General features: G+C 37.3%; 1 protein-coding gene across 10 annotated transcripts in view; it reads right to left on the reverse strand.

Annotated features, from left to right (window-relative positions):
• The window catches only part of LOC138713364 (trichohyalin-like), a 112,564-nt gene that overhangs the window by 53,360 nt on the left and 36,784 nt on the right, over window positions 1–22,420 (reverse strand). For 8 of the 10 annotated variants that reach the window (XM_069845407.1, XM_069845403.1, XM_069845406.1 and 5 more), the window contains 2 exons: window positions 10,616–12,480; window positions 2,818–2,958 (listed from right to left, as the gene is read on the reverse strand). In XM_069845407.1, coding sequence (XP_069701508.1) covers window positions 2,818–2,958; window positions 10,616–12,480 — 2,006 coding nt within the window. Of the gene's footprint in view, window positions 1–2,817; window positions 2,959–10,615; window positions 12,481–21,158; window positions 21,629–21,707; window positions 21,990–22,236; window positions 22,345–22,420 lie in introns of those variants that run through there. The other 2 variants (XM_069845405.1, XM_069845404.1) reach the window with 2 other exon arrangements.

Raw genomic sequence — 22,420 nt, forward strand, 5'->3', positions numbered from 1 at the left:
TGCTCTCCTTGACTATAGCTTAACTATTAGATATGTTACCGGTATTTATACTAGAACTTAGTTAATACTGACATTATATACTATGAAATGAAAATTTTGCTCCATCATTGGTAACCGCATTATAACAGACGAATTCTCTGCAATATTCTATCACCATCTGCGACATTGTATTAACACACACTAATATGTAGCTAATGGGCGATGTATGCAATGGAAGGGGAAAGGAACTGGCCACCCTATCCCATTATCTCCTGGTCTAGTTGTCTCATAAGTGGTGCCTTGCTAGAATCACTTGTGAGGTTCAGACCTGTCTTTGGACAGTTGACCAAACAACAACAGTCTTAACCACTATTCAGTTTGAAATCGATTTACCATAACCAATTTTACAGTTCTTCCGATAATTTCATCTGTACCCACCTCATAGTAATATAATTATTTCAGTTCATTTTTTCGTCAATTACAATTTCTCATACTTTCACAAATCGTTATTCCCTTCATACTATTTAGACATCGGTAATTCACAGTATATCTGTCGTTAATTAATAAGCTTCCTATTCTTACCAAAGCAGTCTAAATCAATGTTAACTTACGTACATACGTCTCTTTATTAATATACATAAAACCCTGATAAGACACTGTTCAAGGGACCACGTGTAAACCGCGTATTAGGCAGGTATACTAATTTTTACTTATAAACAGTATCTATTAGTATTTTTCTTTCATGAAATACATGATTCATGAAAGGTAATACAGTATTACTGCATTATATAATTACTGTACTGTATGTCAAAGACATTTACAATGTGTACTGTACAGTACTTAATTCTTTCGAAAAAAGTCATTTATAGTTGTCTGCCGTGTGCGTGTTCTCCAAGTCCTCATATTTACCACACTTCACTTTCCTGTGCTTACATCCTCCTGATGTCGCACCTGCAGTGATTGAGTCGCGATTTTCATTATTGTCCTTAATTTCGATGATGGGATTCCTAATGAATCAGAGAGTTGTTTCTGATTAAGAGTACTGTTCTCATCGTATTTTCATAAGATTTCCAATTTTTCAGACACAGAAAGCGCTTTTCATTTAACACTCATTGTAATCACACTTACCAACACTTCAATACACTAAAGGACAACAAATTGACTAGCAAAAATTTTCAGAATTTTATTACGGCCGAGTGAGGAATGTTGTTTGAGAAGGAGAGTTAGCAAGAGGGTGGGGTATTGCACAGTATGAAGATTAAGTGCACAGGTATTGGACTGAACACCAGTATTTTTCTGGTTAATGCCACCAGTGAGTTCAATGGCCAAAATGTTTCATTGCTGAAAAATACATGGAAAATATTCCACAAAAATAGTGTATTATGCGGGACTTGAGTGCAATAAGCGGGGTGTTTTATAAAGGTGTTATAATTATATGAAATGTGCAGGGATCGGACAAAAAAAAGCGTATTACACGGGATAGCATAATAAGCGAGCGCGTCTTATCGAGGTTTTACTGTAATTTCCTCATTCAATTACTTTTTAAGCTTAACAAAATGATCATCTATCTTTCCCTTTTCTTTTTCTTTATAATGTTTAATTTCTCCATAAAGTCATTTTTACTAAGCAATACCTGTTCTGGTAAAGTAGGCTTAGCCTATATATGCACACTTTTTTTTTTTTTAATTTAAAGTAGACTATACAATTATTTTACTGTATATATTGTTTGCTATAACAAGACATACAGGCATGAGACATTTAAAAGGGGTTTGAAATAAATACAATTGCCAGGAAAAAAAATTAATATTGGCTGAAATGTTTAAATGTAATCAAATAACACAAATGTGTTTTACTGTACCATCACAGAGAGTTCCTATGCAGGTCGGACTCAGGTAGTAAAGTTGCACCAGCTTAATGACCATAGTGCGGAGTATCTGTCCTGAAGAAGCTATGACGTAGTGCAGAGGGCGGCCACTAGAGGGAACCCAAGAGTTGGAACTTAAAAGTGAGACGATTCTTCCGACGCCGGGGTGGAATCCGGTTTGGCTTAGTGGATAAAGCATCAGCACGTAGAGCTGAAAACCCGGGTTCAAATCCCGGCGCTGGAGAGAATTTTTCTCCGTTCCATTACTCTTTCATGGTAAGGGGTGGAGTGAGATCGGTCTGTGTGCACAGAGTTGTCCATATGGCAGTGTACGACCACTCACCATCTGCCAACAGATTTTGTTAGGTAATGGTTGAAGTGGAAACAGTCTTCATAGGAACTCTCTGTACCTCAAATACCGAAGAAAAACATTTTTTCTTTCAATGAAGAAAGCCACAGTTATAATAAAATATAAAACTTCAAATTTTTATCCCAGAAGCTAAATGTGTCAATTTAAATGCCAATAACAATACAGAAGTAGTGACTGTCTCACAAAATGACATCACTTTAGAAAGATGGAAGTTATTCAGAAATGCAACTGTTAATTACATTTCAATTTTTATGGTAACTCAAATCCTAGTATAATTGAGGACTGTTTTTGCAAAACTTGCTAACTGCAAAATTTGCAAAATTGAGATTTTGATGGATTCGTTAACATAAGGCAGGCCTCTACATGATGTTCAAAGCGTCTTAGTAAAATTGGGTTGTTTCTCTTCATTGTAGTGTGTCAAAATGTGATCGTTTTTTCAAAACTTGCTTTCTCCTATAAGTGACACATACAGCAAAACTTGCTTACTATACTGTTTTGTCTCTCCTGTAAAATTTAGTTTTTTTCAGTTAGCAAGTTTTGCAGAAACGGTCCTCAATTATAGACTAACATTAATCGTACCGGTACAATGAACAACAAAACTTACTTGTTTTTGTAGCTGCTTAGTCTTATTGCGCCATTGGTCAAGCATCAGTTCCAAGTACTGACACTTTTGACGCATCTCACCAAAGTGGCTGCGTTCAGTAACAACTTCACATAATTTCTGAACCACAAATTCTTCCAGATCCTATGAACACAAATCAGTGTGAGTGTGAGTGTGTGTGTGTGATTTTTTCCTAACTGTATGAAGCTTTTTATAACAAATACACAACGGTTTTTTAAATATTACTGCTAATAATAATAATAATAATAATAATAATAATAATAATAATAATAAATGAGTGCATAGAGACTGTGTATGGCAGAGGTGACATTTCTTAAGCTGTAAATGTGTAGTAATCTCTCTAAATGTTCGTATAATGAGACGACAAATTAGGGTAAAATTTAACACTTTTATAACCAACAGACTTCAGAATTTAAAAATGAACAATTGGTTTATGATAGCTAAAATAAGATATGAAAAATGAAGAGCACAAAACGAAATTGAGTATTTTTCAGATACTTGATGACTACTTTTGTTTGATTTAAAGTCTTCATAGCGAATTGTGACTTAATTCTAAATTACTGATATAAATTAGATCAAGCATTGCACTTGTTGACTGTTCGTTCACTATTGGCAGTATAGAAACATTCACTGTAACTAAATTGTGGAAGAATGGTTAGAAAAAGTTATACATTCTCGCGATTATTCAAATCTACTTTCTTTCGTTTTTAGATTAATTTCGGCAGTTCAATTGCGTACTTTCTTTCATGCCATGCTCTAGTTTTTTCAGCCTCTGGTTTCAACACAGTTCCTAGAAATACAATTTCGCTCAATGGTTGTATAACATCACAACTCTACACAAAAGACGTATTCCCGACCCAGCCCTGCTTCCACTAATTTACGCATTGTGTAAAGTGGTGGAAAATCGCATACAATAACAACCATATTTACGCGATAACACAGCAATACACATAATCCTGTAGCAACACGCAAAGCCCTATTGAAATGTCCGTCACAAAGAATGTTGTTTCACAGCATTTGAGACCTTGTACCCTGCCTTAGAATTTTCAATTCAATAAACTCAAAATAATATACTATTTTTAAACCAGAAATAAATATGTGTTCAACATACATCACAAATTTTGTTCAGTTTTATTTAGATATACCACAGTAGTTAACATAACTATTTCTTTGTAACTTCCGCTACTTTTCGTAATAAGTAAGATGTATTCCGCTAAAATTTAAAACACATATTATGTCTAATTGTAGTAGTGGTAGCCTACAATAATTACTGGAGACTTCCACATTATATGCAGTGGCGGCACCCACTTCTTTAATTTAAGAGAGCACTAAGGTACAAAGAACTTCACAAAGTGGGCAAGCCCTCCTTGGGGTTGCAACATTTTTGATATTTCTTATTTAAGTGTTATTACATTTCTTATTCTTTCTTATATTTTAAAACTGATATTAGTCTACATGTTTTAACAAAGAAGTGACTTGACTGTATCAACTTGTTAATAAGTTAAGCAACCCAAAAATATGACAGCAGAAAAGGCAAAAGGCAGGATTCTCTAATATGTCACTGGTAATCTGGTATGTTGATTATACAAGATGCACTATTTAATTACATATGGAGGTGTATGAGGATAACTGTTCTACCCAATTGCATTTAGCGAGCACTTTTCCACTTAGCCCCTTGTTGGTAGTCTCTACAGGCACATGTTTTTGTTTGATCCGCCCACAAAACCTTCCCATAAGCACTTCAGACCAAAAAATTCCAAAAATAGCTGTGTTTATCGAATCTGTCAGTTCAATTTCATATTTTTACGATATACAGTTCCCGAGAAAATTGTATAAGACAATGAAGTCACATTTGGGCCATATTTCATGACCTCCATAATCGTTTTCTTCTACTCTTAGCATAAGTTTTATTTATTTTAGTAGGTTATTTTACGACCTTTATCAACAGCTTAGATTATTTAGCGTCTGAATGAGATGAAGGTGATAATGCTGGTGAAATCAGTTTGGGGTCCAGCACCGAAAGTTACCCAGCATTTGTTCATATTGAGTTGAGGGAAAACCCCTCAGCATAAGTTGGTCATATGTTAAAAATTAATATAAGCAGTTCCATTTCAGATTTGATTGTTTGTGAGTGTTGTAGTGTGAGTAACAATTATATCTATCAAACATTTTTCAAGCTTTGCAGTTTCCAAGTTTCATAATGCTTCATGATCAAAGTACAAGGGGTAACAGTGGTCCTGTGATTAATTAAAAAAAAAAAAACTTATGCAAGGACAAGATAGAGAAATAATTTAGGAAATTTACAGGTGTTTCAAGAATTTATCACCTGCAAAAAAACTCTGTGACCATTGATTTTTCCAGGGGCCGGATTTTGCTGCTAATGCTTGTAGTTGCATGCATGTACAGTTTCGAAATTTGCAAGAAATGCAGGAGTCAGTGCAAGATACAAATCGTGGGTGCTCGTGTAAAGGGGGTTAAGTCAAATTGTAAGGTATGTAAACTTCTCTCCTTTGGTACTGAACAAAACCCCTTTGTCACAAAATATGGAGCATTGTAACTACATCATAGATGGAAGAATGACCTAACCCCTTTAACACAAGAGAAAAGTAATTGTGGATAGTTCAAATCTGTACTTATTCCAGTTTAGGCAAATCAACTTAACCCCCTTTACACGAGCACCCGCAAAATGTGCCCTTATTCAGGCAAAACGAAAGTCGGAAAGAGTAACTCTGTGTAGATGACTTTTTTAAATCTCTTTGCTTCAGACTATTCATTCCTATGATGAGAGAAAGTATCAAACAGCAAAGAATCATAACTCATATTAAAATGGAATAAACTATAGCAATTTCATATTTTCTTTGTGTAAGATTCTTAAAAGTATTGATTTCAAATACAACAAAACTAAGATGGTTGGAAGTTTATAATACCTATAGAAAGAGGTACTCTGATCAATTTTTAATGGCTTGAGGGATTCTACAGATGAGGGTTCAATATTCTATTTGAATGAAATGAATGAACCAAAATCATTCTACAGTTCTAAACAACATATGTAGCAGGACTCGACTCAAAGAGGTGGCCTTACCAGGTCTGTTTGGAAAGTTCATGGCCTGACATAGGAATAAAACAATTATTTTGAAACAATTTTATTTTTCAACATAATCTCATCTGACAAGCAAACATTCTGATGGGGGCAGATAAAAAAGTTATTTTTTTTTCACCACGTTAATAATGTCAAAAGAAGTACTTATACAAATTTTGACCACTCAACTGCAATTACGAGGGCCATAAAAAAGTTCGCCAGGAGCCATTAACAGAAAGAAAACACGATTTCATTGGAAAAGTTTATTTGGAACAGACACAGCAACTGTTGAGCTATTTTCCAACATATTCCCCACCGGAATTGAGACATCTGTCATATCATGGGATCGACAGAGACGTGCAGACGGCTGTCAAATGCTGGTTCAGATGCCAGGCGGCTCACTTCTATGATATAAGGATACAAAAATTGATCCCGTGGTATGACAAATATCTCAATTCCAGTGGGGGATATGTTGACAAATAGCGCAACAATTGCTGTATCTGTTTTTTCTGTAAAGAGCCCCAGGGAAAATCATTTTCTGGACGGCCTCGTAATTGCGGTCGAGTGGCCAAAATTTGTATAAGCACTTCTCTTGACATTATTAACATGGTGGAAGAAAAAAAATTTAACTTTTTATCTGCTCCCATCAGAATGTTTGGTTGTGAGATTAATACACTGCATGCTTTTATAGGTATCCTCCTTACAAACAGATCTTAGAGGTCTGAAAAAAAAAAAAAATCTGACGAAAATTTCTTTCCAAACAAGTAAGTTTTGAGCATTGGAAAGAGGTGGAAAAAGTCACAAGGTGCCTGATCCAGAAAATAGGGGAGATGCAACAGCAATTCATGTAGTTTGGTAACAGTGATTGCAGATTTGTGAACAAGCACAGAGTCATGATAAAACAACAGTTTGTTCATGGTGATACCCGGGCCTTTTCTCCCATTTCACGTGCTGCAGGAGATTTTAATAGTAGGCTACTCTACATTTATGGTTATCCTCTTTGCTGGATAATCAACCATGGTTATTCCCTTAGATTTCAAGAGCACTGACGCCATGATTTTTTAAGCCAAATGAACAGCCTTTGCTTTCTTTGGAGGTGGGAGTTTCCATTGTTTTTACTGCTCTTTTGTCTCTTTGTGATCAATCCTGGTTTCATTTGTAGTCACAAATCTCTTCAAAAATTAGGTGTATTTTTTTTCAAGTCGAGCCAGACAGTCATTCGAAATTTGACAATGGACATAGTTTTGTTCGTCAGTGATAAGCTGACAACAAATGCGGTACCCACCCTGCAAAGCTGGGGCTCAAATAACTTGGGATCAGAGAATATAAGGAAATAGTAAACTTGGCCTTCAATTTCTTTATTTTTAGTGGGTTATTTTACGACGCTGTATCAACAGCTCAGGTTATTTAGAGTCTGAATGAAATAAAGGTGATAATGCCAGTGAAATGAGTCTCGAGACCAGCACTGATAGTTACCCAGCATTTGCTCATATGGGTTGAGGGAAAACTTTGGAAAAACTTCAACCAGATAACTTTCCCCGAATGGGATCGAACCCAGGCCACCTGGTTTGTCAGATGCGCTAACCATTACTTCACCTGGCCTTCAAGGAGGCTTCAGGTTTTGGGACACAGTGGGCTTACTTAAGTGGCCTACATGCACGGGACCAAAGGGCTTGACCCATTTCAATTAATTCATTCATTCACCTTACAGTCACCTTGGACACAACCAATCCACTGACAAGATGTGGCACATCCGTTCAGATCAGCTGCACATTACCTCATTAATTTCGCGTACTTCATGCCGACGATCTTTTAATATCATATCATGGATTTTGTCGTTGACTGGTTGTCATTACTGGCTGTCCACTGTGAGAGTCATTTTATACGCTCATCTGACAATGTTTAATAGGACTCCCCATTTTTTCACAGTCGAAAACGAAGATGCTGTTTCTCCCAATGTCGTATCATGCCTGTTTTATTTTCTGTTCACTCATCCCCTCTTTTACATAGTATTAAATTTAATAACAGCACAATGTTCGATGATTTCCATTTCTAAAAATCTACTCAGTGCTTGGTGCATCAATGTAAAACTCAACTACAAAAAGTATATCCAGCAAATGAGTATAATGTTATTTTTTGTGCATGAACTAATGAAAGATGAATGCTAACAATGGTGGTATTGTTGACGCGATTCCAATGCCATCTATATGTCAGATCATGAGCTATTCAAACAGTCTCGTATCTCAACATCTAATATAATAATAATCCATGGTGCCACAGTCCTTGAAGGGCCCAGACCGACCAGCCAGTTGCTGACCTCACGTTCAAATGCCGAAGCAGAGGTGGACGCTCATCCAACCAGAATGGAGGTATCGTGTGGTTAGCATGATCCCCCCAGCCATTACAGCTGGCTTTCGTAACCAGAGTCGGCCTCGGTAGCGCAATTGGTATAGCGCTGGCCTTTTGTGCTCGAAGGTTGCAGGTTCGATCCCAGCCCAGGTCGATGACATTTAAGTGTGCTTAAATGCGACAGGCTCATGTCGGTACATTTACTGGTATGTAAAAGAATTCCTGCAGGACAAAATTCCGGCACACTGGCGACGCTGATTAACCTCTGCAGTTGCGAGCGTCGTTAAATAAGCCATAATTTTAAAACAAATTTTCGTAACCGAATATCGCTACCTATTGTACTCCCCCAAGTGCAACACGATGCTGTGTGGGCACTGGTCTCATACACTGGTTGAAAATTTTATAAGAAAATTTCTTCCCTCATGAGGACTCGAACCAGCATGCATTCCGTAACGCGAGTTCTAAGCAGGATGCCTTAGACCACGACACCACAGCGAAGGGACCCTAGCTCACATCTACAGTCTTGAAATTCAAGCTATCATTCCGAAATTAATTAACAGCTTTAACAACCGGTTTACGAATGGATTCCTAAACCACTAAGGAGAGTTCACTTACTAAGTTATTATTGTGGACAATGTTAGTTACCATTTTGTACAGGTGAGTAAGTCTCCCTTCTCCCGAAAATTTCAACAAAAGTGAAAATGGTTGTGAAAGAATAACACTGAATTTAAACTCTTAGAAGCTATTCCAAAATTACTGCAACTTGCACAATATAAAACTCATGCCTTTAAAATAGTGTACAAACTGAACTAAATATCAGCAATATAGGTCATCTTATAGTGTGTTATTCCTTTGGCACTAATAGTTTGTTAAAAAGAAAAATTTGGCCTATTATTCATTCCCTCACCATTCATAGCACAACATGCATAATGCATATTTAAGCAATTTTTAGCTTAATAATGCTTAATGGTTTTGAGTGGACACCTCAGTTTCTCGATTTTTATGTTCCTTATTTTAGCTTTAGGAATCAGGATTGAAGAAGAAAAAGAAAAAACTAAATAACAGAAAAATGAAATACAATGTTAAGATTTTCACAATAAGATGAACGGAAGTTCACTTTTACAACATTTCACCGACGACCCTCTATAGACTTCTTGACATAAATAGATTTATTATGTTGGATATTTTGAGAATAGTAGAGAGGAAATACAGAAGTTTCAAGGAAACTGCCGACAAATAATTTAGGTCAAAAGCACCCTCTTTCAGGAAGGTTGTAAATTTTCTTCCTTTTCCAGTACTAGTAACAATTTAGATTCTTCTAAAATTAGAATCATTCACTAAACTGTCTTTACAGTGTGTGAACCTTGTAAGTGGTTAATGTATTTGTTTTTTCTGTTTACGTGTGTTATGTGGTTCTAATATGGTTCCAATTAAAGCTTCCAAAAGTGTACTCTTTACACAGTGGATTAAAGGAAAGGATTTTATTAGATCAGATGGAGATGTCGTATTCTGCCATTGTTGCAGTAAAGGGATAAGTACTGCTATTCTGTTTCCGAATATTTTCTATGGCAATTATTCTCTGTTAAAAATTTCAAAATGCCTTTAAAATAAATAATTAAATTACGATGTCCGTTTTTAAATCATATCTAGGTAACTGTAAGGCCTATTATAATTTCAGATAAAATGTACTAAAAAATTTCAAGTTCATCATCACGTTGCATCTGCTTCACATATTGCAAGAATGCAAAAATGAAATAATCTACAAAGAATTCCATAGATCCTTCAGTTATGCCCATGGGAAAGTGGGTGCAGTGGCGAAAAACAAAAAGCGAACCCAGACTATGGATTCTTTTGTTCAGTGAAGAAGGTTATTTGTGGCGAAAACTTGGATGTAGAATTTGACCTGACACTGTCACAAACATGTTAATTCAAGTCTGCACCCATAACTTCTTGCGATGTAGAGAGGTCATTCTCTGCCTACAAAAACATATTGACTGACAAGCACAGTAAACTCACAAAAAACAATTCAGAAATGTTGTTAGATTCTTAACTGTGTGGGGAAAAAAAAAAAAAAAAAAAAAAAAAAAAAAAAAAAAAAAAAAAAAACCGTAAAGTACCTAACATATTTAGAACAAAAATTAAAGTGGATATTTTAATGTATTTTTCGCTTGATTGTGCGTGTTTCATAGTTTGATAGTGCATGAATGCATGCATATTTTGGGATTTTATAGTGCATGAAATTCTCATCTTTAATCATGAATATTAGGATATTAATTAAAATAACCCATCTGCACGAAATGTTCAATACAAATCTTTCCTAATGAAACTGAATATTTAAGACTATCTACTTACGTTTCTAGATAATTTCTTGAGCAAGTTCTGATGCAGAGCTCGCATGAATGGCATTGGGTTCACTTTCCGAGGAGGCTCTGGGATTACTATCGGTTCGTCTGTTATGCTCTTGGTAACGAGCTCAATTGCAAGATCTAAATTAGATTTTGCTTGTGGTGGCATCTCAGCTTCTTGCTTTTCTTCACCCTCAGTCCGTAGCTTTTCAGTGCTGTTTTTCTCTTGCTTTTCTTCTCCCTCAGTCCGTAGCTTTTCAGTGCTGTTTTTCTCTTGCTTTTCTTCTCCCTCAGTCCGTAGCTTTTCAGTGCTGTTTTTCTCTTGCTTCTCTTCACCCTCAGTTCGTGGCTTTTCAGTACTGTTTTTCTCTTGCCTTTCTTCATTTTGAAGCTGTGGTTTTTCTGCGTTGTTTTTCTCTTGCTCTTCTTCACCCTCAGACCGTGGCTTTTCAGTGCTGTTTTTCTCTTGCTTTTCTTCTCCCTCAGTCCATAGCTTTTCAGTGCTGTTTTTCTTTTGCTTCTCTTCACCCTTAGTTCTTGGCTTTTCAGTACTGTTTTTCTCTTGTCTTTCTTCATTTTGAAGCTGTGGTTTTTCTGCGTTGTTTTTCTCTTGCTCTTCTTCACCCTCAGACCGTGGCTTTTCAGTGCTGTTTTTCTCTTGCTTTTCTTCTCCCTCAGTCCATAGCTTTTCAGTGCTGTTTTTCTTTTGCTTCTCTTCACCCTCAGTTCGTGGCTTTTCAGTACTGTTTTTCTCTTGTCTTTCTTCATTTTGAAGCTGTGGTTTTTCTGCGTTGTTTTTCTCTTGCTCTTCTTCACCCTCAGACCGTGGCTTTTCAGTGCTGTTTTTCTCTTGCTTTTCTTCTCCCTCAGTCCATAGCTTTTCAGTGCTGTTTTTCTTTTGCTTCTCTTCACCCTCAGTTCTTGGCTTTTCAGTACTGTTTTTCTCTTGTCTTTCTTCATTTTGAAGCTGTGGTTTTTCTGCGTTGTTTTTCTCTTGCTCTTCTTCACCCTCAGACCGTGGCTTTTCAGTGCTGTTTTTCTCTTGCTTTTCTTCTCCCTCAGTCCATAGCTTTTCAATGCTGTTTTTCTTTTGCTTCTCTTCACCCTCAGTTCGTGGCTTTTCAGTACTGTTTTTCTCTTGTCTTTCTTCATTTTGAAGCTGTGGTTTTTCTGCGTTGTTTTTCTCTTGCTCTTCTTCACCCTCAGTCCGTGGCTTTTCAGTACTGTTTCTCTCTTGCTTTTTTTCATTCTCAGTCTGTAGTTTTTCGGTGTTGTTCTTTACCTCATTCTCAGTTTCTAATTTTTCAGTATTACTTCTTTTTTTCTCAGACAACTTCTTCTCTATTTCCGGTGAGATTCGCACTTTTTTCACTTCGATCAAACTCACTTGTTCATGAACACGTTTGAAACTACAATTACCTACATGACTGTCTTGTGACCTATCCCTTTCTATTTTATCCTGTTCAATACTAAATTTGTCTCTTCCATTATTGCTTTCTTTGCCTCCCTCACATGCCTTAATATGTTTACTATCTCCTCCCATTTCTTTATCTCTCTCTTTGTCTTTACATTCTTCATTTTCTATCCAAATTTCATCACTGTCTTCTATTTTGTTATCTTCTTCGGCCACTTCAATTTCTTTTTCACTTTTATTAGTTTCTTTGCACACAGTACTACTATCTCTTTCCTGTTCTTGCTTGTCTTTAACTTTGTCTGTTTCATCTTCTTCGTCCCATATTACATAATCATACTCTGTTTCATACTTTGAAGCACTTTCTGAACTGTCACTATTATCAATTTTCATCCATTTAAAATTTCTTGAATCATCAGTATCATCCAAGTCTGATGAACGTTTCCGCATTGATCTATCATCTGAAACAGAATAACAAAGTACCAGTATAAGTAAATGGTTGTAATATAATGGCATACAGTACATCAAATCTGATATTACATCACACTTGCACAATTAAACAAATATCAGGAAGTGAACACATATAAGTTATCCTTAAAATATCAGACGGGGAAAGTGTGAATCTAATTATTTTCCTATAGCACTTCCTGTAAAAAGGTAAAAAAGGTAAAGGTATCCCCGTAACATGCCATGAAGGCACTTGGGGGGCATGGAGGTAGAGCCCCATGCTTTCCATGACCTCGGCACTAGAATGAGGTGGTGTGGTCGGCACCACGCTCTGACCGCCTTTTACCCCCGGGAAAGACCCGGTACTCAATTTTTATAGAAGGCTGAGTGAACCTTGGGGCCATGTAGAAAACAAATATAATTACAGCATAACTTGTAACTGAAACAGTGGCGGCTGGTGGTTTGAAAATATGGTGGTGCACAATGGATATCAAAGAGGAGTTAAACATATTTTACTTTAAAGTTTAAAACCGCGTACACCTGAGGGCATATACATATAAAGCTAATTTATATGCAATTACTAAGTAAAATGACTAAATACAAGCATACCTATTTATACAGAAAGTCCAAAAGTGGAAGGGGTCGTGGGCGGAGCTCTCTTTATTGCGATTTACCCTCATGAAAAACATTTGAGCGCAGAATCGTCATCAGAATGCTACCAAGTTCCAAGTGCAACGTTTACGTTTATAAAATTCAAATGCAGCTTTCGTAGGCAGTTGGGAGATAGCAGCACTTATTGTCAATGACAACTCTTAGAACTTTAAAGCAAAATACAAGCTCCTTTATGTATTGTGCCGTTTGTGTGCATGTAGGTTGAGAAAGTAATATGCGAAATATGCGACTGTTCCTTGCACAAGCCGAATGAATACATTTTTCATGCTTATTACTTCGGACAAATGTCTAGTTGACACAGATACTTTCCCAGTGAATTTAGTTTCTTCTGCACTGATGCTGGTGTCCATGTCAGGGAGTGCGACAAACCGTTCTCAATGAGGAAAGCCGTAGAACACGCCTCTAATCCCCCTGTCCCCGCATTAGCAGAACATCTCTATAAACTACCTGCCCTAGGTTTTCAACATCTTTGCAAACCAAGAGACTCGGAGGCTCCTGCAGACGTACAAAACAAGATGCCAGCTGCAGATAGTCATGAATGAAAATTGCAAAATAAAATTATATTTTTAATAGTAACAAAGCCGGGAGATTAGGAACATTACTGTTGGGTGTACAAACCTGCAACCCCCCTTGAGAAACCGCCACTGAACTGAAAAAACACATTCCAATGTACATAAAAATTACTTACATAATAAATTCACAATTATGTACAATATTCTTTGTAAATTTAGTCATTCCATATTTAAAAATAGTACAAGTAATCAGTAATCACCATCTTGAATTTGAATTCAATATTGTGAAGATTTGATGGTGGAATCTTAGAGTTTGCATTCCTTTCACTCAGAAATGTTTAAATTTTAAGCTTTTCAGTTGCTCTTTGAACAGAAGCATATGATACATTACTTTCCTGGGAATGTTTTCTTAAAGATTCTTTATGAATGTCTTTTAAATTTTTCACCCATTAACAATGTTGGAATTTTTCTACTTTTTTATTTAGCACTGAACCTATGATTTTCAATTTATTTACTAGTTTATGAATCCTGGGGTTGTTTTGGAACACGCACTTCGTGAAATTGCCCACAAAATTCTCATCCAACTCCATTTGCAGACTCATACTAAAACAACATGCAGCTGTTCAATAATGATATTAATATCCATTACTCGTATCGAGCATAGGGGAGATGGGTTCACAGTGAGACACTTCTTTTGTTAGGCCTGTTGCTTCTTAAGATTACACGATTTTCAAAAGACAAATATAGTACAATATTTTACTGGGTTTATGTTCACAGTTAAATATAAGCACCATTTAATTTATTAACAAATACATCAACGATGGACAGAGCAAATACAAAAGCATAGATTTTACGCAAGAATTAAAAAAAATATATAGTTTTTTTTTTAAACAGAACGATAGAAAATTTGAAGAAAATATTACAGAGTTCATGAAATTTATGTAGATGTATTGGAGAAAGTTATTAGCCTACGTTTTCATTGAACATGATAAAGATGATGATAGAGCAGGGCAATGGACCCATGAAGGGCAACTACAGCAATCTCCTTTATCTTCACCTTTTTCAGACCAAAACTGATCCAGGTGGTGACGAAGTGGTTGGGGATAGTTCCGAGGACGCCAACCATCAGACCAATTACATCTATATCCTCCAAGGCATTTTGTCCTTGAAATATGGAATTGTTGGCATATATATTTTCTTCTTTTCTTTGTGCACTTCCTCTGGTTGGTCTTTATTTTTCTCAAACCGAATGGTGGGCTCGAGTATATAACCCATGAGCATATCAATCCTTCTCGTACTTCCATTGGTTGCGATACAATGCACTTCTTCGTCAACCTGATGGTTGGTAGGTCTGAGTTCTGAGATCTGGTGGTCGTCAATTGAAGCTGAAGGGTACACGGGAAAAACGAACAAGGCACAATTCTGTTAAGGGTGATGTCGTTATCTAATTCACTGTATTACTAATAACTTTAGTGTTATTTTTACCAAAAGTGGTAAAGGAGAATTAAAACCACGGATACACTCATCATTTCCTTCATTTCAAGTAGAAATACCAATAAATTTTGCAGTAATATACTGAAATAGATCATTAACTCAACCTTAATGGAAATGTGACATTGTTCGTTTTTCCAGTGTACACTTCAGTTGTAAAATGCAATCGACGCTTTCTTCCTCAAGGTTGCAACAGACTAAGACATAAGGATTTTGTGTTTGTAAACGAATATTATAACAGTTGATGTGTTGCAAATATACTTCCCATTCAGCTTAAAAAAGTCCGAGTCCCTTACTCTTCATGTCCGAATATAATATACGAGGCCTGTCTAAAAAGTATCCGACCTTTAGCCAGAAAAAATATTTAAAATACCTGACGGGGTTGGGACCCTAATCCCCTTCAAAGTAGGCCCCTTGTGCTTGCACACACTTAGCCCACCGATCCTTCCACTGCCGGAAACACCTCTGGAAGTCTTCTTTTGGAATGGTGTTCAGCTCAGTCGTCGCGTTCCGCATTATCTCTTCTCTACTCTCAAAACGGGATCCTTTCAGTGGTGTCTTCAATTTTGGAAACAACCAGAAGTCGCAAGGAGCCAGGTCTGGAGAGTAGGGAGGTTGGCAAACGGTTGTAATTCCATATTTGGCCAAGAAAGTGTGGATCAATTGGGATGAATGTGCGGGGGCGTTGTCGTGATGCAAGTGCCAGTTGTACGCCGTCCACATGTCTCGTCTTTTGCACTGAACTGCATCACGGAGTCGCCAGAGAACATCGTGATAGTACTCCTTTGTCACCGTTTGTCCTTCCGGTGCGTATTCGTGATGCACAATTCCACGGACATCAAAGAAAACAGTCAGCATCACCTTGATTTTGCTTCGCACCTGCCGCACTTTCTTCGGCCTTGGAGACTCGGGATGCTTCCATTGCGACGACTGTCTTTTTGTTTCTGGGTCGTACCCGTAAACCCATGACTCATCTCCAGTTATCACAGTGTTCAGAAACCCAGGATCAGTGTTGGCGGTGTCCAGAAGGTCCTGTGCAACGTCACGACGGAGGTCTTTTTGTTCCGGGGACAACAACTTGGGCACGAATTTCGCAGCCACTCGGTTCATGTTCAAATCATCACGCAAAATTGCATTTGCAGAATCTTTACTCACTCCAACCTCTTCGGCAATCTCCCGCACGGTCAAACGACGATCTGCCATCACCAAATTTCGCACCCTCTCAACAACAGCTGCACTCCGAGCAGTTTGGGGCCTGCCACAACGCTGCTCACTCTCCGCTGATGTGCGGCCATCTTTGAATCGGTTGAACCACTCCTTAATTTGTGTTACACCCATCGCATCTTCCCCAAACACCTGCTGAATCTTACGAATTGTTTGACTTTGAGAATCACCAAGCTTTTGAAAAATTTGATGCAGTATCTTTGCTCAATTCGTTCAGTCATCTTGCGAGAAAACTAAATCCGACAAACACTTAGAACAGCACCTTACTTGGCGACTACCAGCCAGTGACTGGCACAAGCGAATGCGGTGAAAAAATTCAAGCATGCGCATTACGGTTCCTCCTTCCACCGTGCACAGTGGCGCCGCCTTAGAATCACTACTTTGCGCGGGAAAATTTAAGGTCGGATACATTTTAGGCAGGCCTCGTATGATCAGTGATATTGGTTGGAAGGTGTAAGATTTCCTTCAGTGCACTTTTAATAATTTTGTCAGAGTCACAGAGGAATTTATTGGCAATTCTTTTTGGACCTGTTGTTTGGAATAGGTATGTTAAAGATGTGCAGATAGAAGTGTAGAACAGGTAGAACACATTCCAATCTTCAACAGAGGAAATTCTCTTCAAAATATGTGACTGCTTCTCAGTCAATAAATTAGCATTAAATTGTAACAAAACTAATATAATTCAATTTAAATCCTGTCTAAATTCAATCTCGCAAAATTCAAGTGCAATAATTAAAAATAGGTCCCTATTATAAACAACAACAACCAAATTACTTGACTTAAAAATCGATAATGTGTTAAATTGGAAAAAACATATTAAAGAAATTACACCCAAACTAAATTCAGCATATTTTGCTATTAGAGCTATGCAAAAGATAGTAAATATCAATACCTTAAAAACAATATACTTTGCATACTTCCACTCAGTAGTGAGTTTTGGAATAATATTCTGGGGAAATTCCACAGATAGTAACAGTATACTCCTCTACAAAAAAGAGTAATTAGAATAATAGTAGGTGCCAAATCTATGGAATCGTGTAGGACTATTTTTAAAAAACTACAAATAATGCCCATGGCTTGTCAGTATATTTTTCATTAATAGTCTTCCTCGTATGTGATCGTGAAAACTTTGTAACTAATTCAACAGTTCATAGCATAAATACGCGTCAAAAATTACTTTCATATTCCATCGGCAAGTCTGTCATACTATCGAAAAGGAGTGCGTTATATGGCAGTAAAAATTTATAATAGCCTCCCTATAAAAATGAAACTCAAAACATAAGATTATTTAGGGCCAAATTAAATAAGTACCTAATTTCTCACGCCTTCTATTCTGTAGGTGAATTCATGACATTCAATAACGCTTCATGAAATTGATACTAAAACTCTGTGTTGTACTAGGAGACTATATTGTAAACCTCTTCTGTATATATTGCAACTAAACTGTGACTATAAATTAAGACTTTATAGTAGTATACATATATATAGTTATATGAGGTCTCACCATCTCATTGAATAAATTAATGACTATAAGTAGCCATACTGTAAATATCTATTAATTTGATAAAAATTCGTTCTGGCACCAGGAATTGAACCCAGGACCTCTCAGCTGTGCGCGCTGAGCGTTCTTTCCATCTGAGTCATATCGGGACACGATCCGTAGTGCCGGCCGAACTCCTCTCATTGTATTGTATTATCAATAGCCTACTTACCTGCATTTAAGACTTTCAAGCCATGTAATTAGGAGCGCATATTTAAATGACTTTATGGCCATCTTCAACAATTTATGAGTTACTGTTAACACTGGTATATACATATATATTCTTATATGAGGTCTCGCCATCCTCATTCAATAATAATCAATGACTATAAGTAGCCATACTGAGAGAAATTCGTTCCAGCACCGGGAATCGAACCTGGGACCTCTCAGCTGTACGCGCTGAGCGCTCTTTCCATATTATCAAAGAGAGGAGTTCGGCCGGCACCGTGGATCGTGTCCCAGTATGGATCAGATGGAAAGAGCGCAAAGCTGAGAGGTCCCGGGTTCGATTCCCAGTGCTGGAACGAATTTTTCTCAAATTAATAGATATTTACAGTATGGTTACCTATAGTCGATTATTATTCAATGAGGATGGCGAGACCTGATATAAGAATATATATTGTGACAGCCACATCGAGACTCGATCACGCGTCCCGCAAGAGGGCAGGTCGTGCGGGAGTCGACATGGGCTCCACGAAGCACTGGGAGCGGCGTGCGGCGTGGAGAGGAGAGGAGAGGAGAGGAGGCGACACGCTGTTCCGCGGCAGAGAGGGGGAAGTAATGCGCCTGCGACTGAGGGAAGAAATCTAGAGAAATTGAGAGGCGCCATCTTCTCGGCATCTTTAGATTGATCGCGAAATTGTACTCTCCAAAACTATGGTTTAGTTATAAATACGACACGCAAGTGAACTTGAGTTAGTTAGTTAGTTAGTTAGTTAGTTAGTTAGTTAGTTAGTTAGTTAGTTGCAGTCGTTGCTAGCTTTTGGACAGCAAGCCAGTCAGTCTTGTGTAGCAGTGAAGCCAGTGTCGAGACCGGAGTTCGACTTGAGTTGTGTCCGTAACTGTGGGAGCCGGAAGTCCTGAGTTTGAGTGCAGTGGACCGCAGTTGGGGGACCTGAGTTCGAAGTTCAGTGGACTGTCTCTGAAGGTCTGGGGTTCGAGATACTGTGAACTCGAGTGGCTGAGCTAGAAGAACTAGCCAAGGCAAATGAACTGTGAACTGACAGTTCTGATTTGTAAATAGTGCTTTGTGAACATTAGTTAAGATTAGCAGTACATTGTTGTTCTCAATAATCCAAGTAAATTGTCATTGTCGTCTGTGGAGTGCAATAGCGAATACTGTGTTACTATGTGGAGTGGAAATCCCATTGTTGACGGGAGTGTTTAAATTAAATTGTAGAAAGGAATTATTGTTGAAACAATAAAGTTACATTGTTGTGTTGAAATAAAAGTTACAATATATATGTATATATCAATGTCAACAGTAACTCAAACTGTTGAAAGTAGTCATAAAGTCATTTAAATATGCGCTTCTGCATATATGGCTTGAAAGTCTTAAGGTGTGTACACACTTAGCGAACAAACAACGAAGGAATGATGAAGCAAAACTTCGTTGTTCGTTCTCTGTTTGGAGCAACGTACAAATCATCAGCAAATGGTCAGAAAACATTCACGTTTGCTGATTTTCAGCAATAATCGCAGACGAAAATATAATTATAGCAAGTGCAGCCATTCTTATTATAGGTAGTTTAACAAAAAGAATGTTAAAAACCAAAAGGCAATGGTAGCAGACGCCACTTTACGAAAATCGCAATCAATATAGAGGCACTGACTTGCTTCATGATTTACTTCAAATGGAATCGGGACTGTTTCACAACTTGTCGCATTTCAGAAACAGACTTCGAAATATTACTGTGCAAAATAGGGCCAAAAATTTCCAAGAAAGACACAGGCTGGTGAGAAGCAATACCTATCCAGGAAAGGCTAGCATTAACACTTCGATATCTCGCTACAGGAGATTTGTATACAAGTTTAATGCATTTATTCAAAGTGTCGAAACAGCTGATTACCAAGATTGTTCCAGAAGTATGTACAGCTATAATTGAGGAACTGGAAGATTTTATTAATGTAAGACTACAAGACAGGGGAAAGTTTCAATATACAGATACCTCACTGACAATAATTATCTTAAAATACTAAAAAGAGTGATTTGTCTGTATTTGTCCACTGCGCATCATGCTTACGAAAAAACACTTTTCAGTGCCAACAATTTATTTTGTGTGCACAAAGTTGGAACTTTGTTTTTTCTGGGCGTGAATTTGTCCAAAAGGAACGACACATGTTTATACACGAACCAAGTTCCACTTCATCACTCCCTATTCCAGATCTTTTTGTGGACTTCTGTCTTTCCCTCCGGAATGATGTCAGTTGGGGCTCAATTTTCTTTTTGACTTCTGCTCCCCACAATAAACAACAAATATGTATTCACTGAAAATAAACAAAAATAATTTTCAGATTTTGCATGTGTTTGACTCACCTACTTTGCAGCTGAACATCTTTCCAATAGCTTTCCAAACATAATATTTTCTTACTTCATTGCGGTAAGTAGGATGCTTGGGATTCCATAAAGTTTCCTGCTCCCTATATGCATTAATAAGATTTATAACAGTGTCTTCCGTCCACTCCAGTTTCGACATTCTGTTGGTGAAATTTAACTAAGCACTGTGTTCTGCTACAAACTAAACACTAGTGGTAAATCCCGTCCACAACAAATACCAACTTCCTTTGATGTACCGACAAATGACAGATCACTTCCAAAGGCAAACCAAACAATTGGTTTGCCTTTGCTGCAACGTACACACGTTCCAATTTCAATCAGTGAATGTATTCGTTTGTCGTTCATTCACTAGGTGTGTACACACCTTTAAATGCAGGTAGTAGGCTATTGATAATACAATACAATGAGAGGAGTTCGGCCGGCACCGTGGATCGTGTCCCGGTATCACTCAGATGGAAAGAGCATTCAGTGCGCATAGCTGGGAGTCCCAGGTTCTATTCCCGGTGCTGGAACGAATTTTTCTCAAATTAATAGACTTTATAGTAGTATTAAGTTTTTTGACTTATTCCATATTCTAGCTGTGAAGCAATGTATGAATACTATGGAATGTTAATAAATACAATACAATGAAGCAGCAGGTTGTGACTAAGGTATCTTTCATAGCACTTGTTGAGAGACTTGTTTTTACACCTTTACCTGCAATAACTTTCTTCTGATTCTGCACTTTTTTCAGTCCAGTTTCACCCAAATTCCAGAGATGGGTGCCATTAGCAAAGTTTTCACATCTACTGAAGGCTTCTTTGAGCTTGTCATAACATTTGGAAACATCATGCCTGTTAAAAGCAGAAGCTCGAGTGAGACTACATCCCTTGGGCTGTCTAATCGATAGAAGAGTTTGACGCTTCATGAAACCTCGAAGCCACTCTAATCCAGCTATTTTCTCTTCATGCCATTTTTCTGGTACGACAATATTGTTTTCAATACATATCTCAAACGCAAGTCTGCGACAGTCAACTGTGGTGAGTGGGTAGTTCATTTTAGAACATTCTAAAATGTATTCGGCAAACATTGTTTCTTGTTCATGAGTGAATATTTGTCGACAAGCATAATGTGGTTGCATTCTGACTGGTGTAGCTCCAGCAGCCTCTCGAGATTTTTTAGCATACCTGTAAGGAGGTAAGACAAAATAAGTTAAGATTTACAATTTGAGGGCCTCATTGTATATACAATAAAACATGATTTTACCTTGCTACTGTCTGGAATGATAGTCCCAGTTTAAAAGCTGCGCGGCGCACACTCCAACCATCCTCTAAAATCAGTCTAACAGCTTCTTTCATTTGAGCTCCTGAAAATGCTCCAATATTGGTTTTCCTCTTCCGATTGCGTGGCATAACTGAAATAAGCATCAAGCATATTCTTTAAAACCATTAACCACAATTAGGGATGTCAAATTTACTTAAAACTTTGTGAAAAACGTATGAATTTCACTCAAACACTGAACCATACATTAGCACATTTATTAAAACAAGAGGAAAAAATAAATTAATTTCCATGGGGTACATTGAGACAAGTCTTAATTCAGTTGTCTCACTGTAACCCCTACATGTTAGAAATCAAGTTTCTAACCTCAAAAAAATTATTTGTAAAAGTTGTTATACTTCATATTGTAGATAATAAATGCTACTATCTGATACACTCAGATTTAAAATAAAACTAAAAACGGTTAATAATATAGAACTTAAGAAATAATGTACACAAACTTTATTTTTCTTACCTGAAATCGAAGCTGCTTTCAAAAACAACGAAATCTTCAAGGATGCCACACTTAACAGGTTGGCCAACTGTGATCTTGTTTCCACTTACTCACCACCAGAAGGCTGCACTGTACAAGGAATTCATTGACATAAAACAAGCACTATCTCACTGTGGACCCATCTACCCTAAACCTACATGCTCCA

The sequence above is a fragment of the Periplaneta americana genome, chromosome 14, assembly GCF_040183065.1.
Source record: "Periplaneta americana isolate PAMFEO1 chromosome 14, P.americana_PAMFEO1_priV1, whole genome shotgun sequence".
NCBI lineage: Eukaryota > Metazoa > Arthropoda > Insecta > Blattodea > Blattidae > Periplaneta > Periplaneta americana.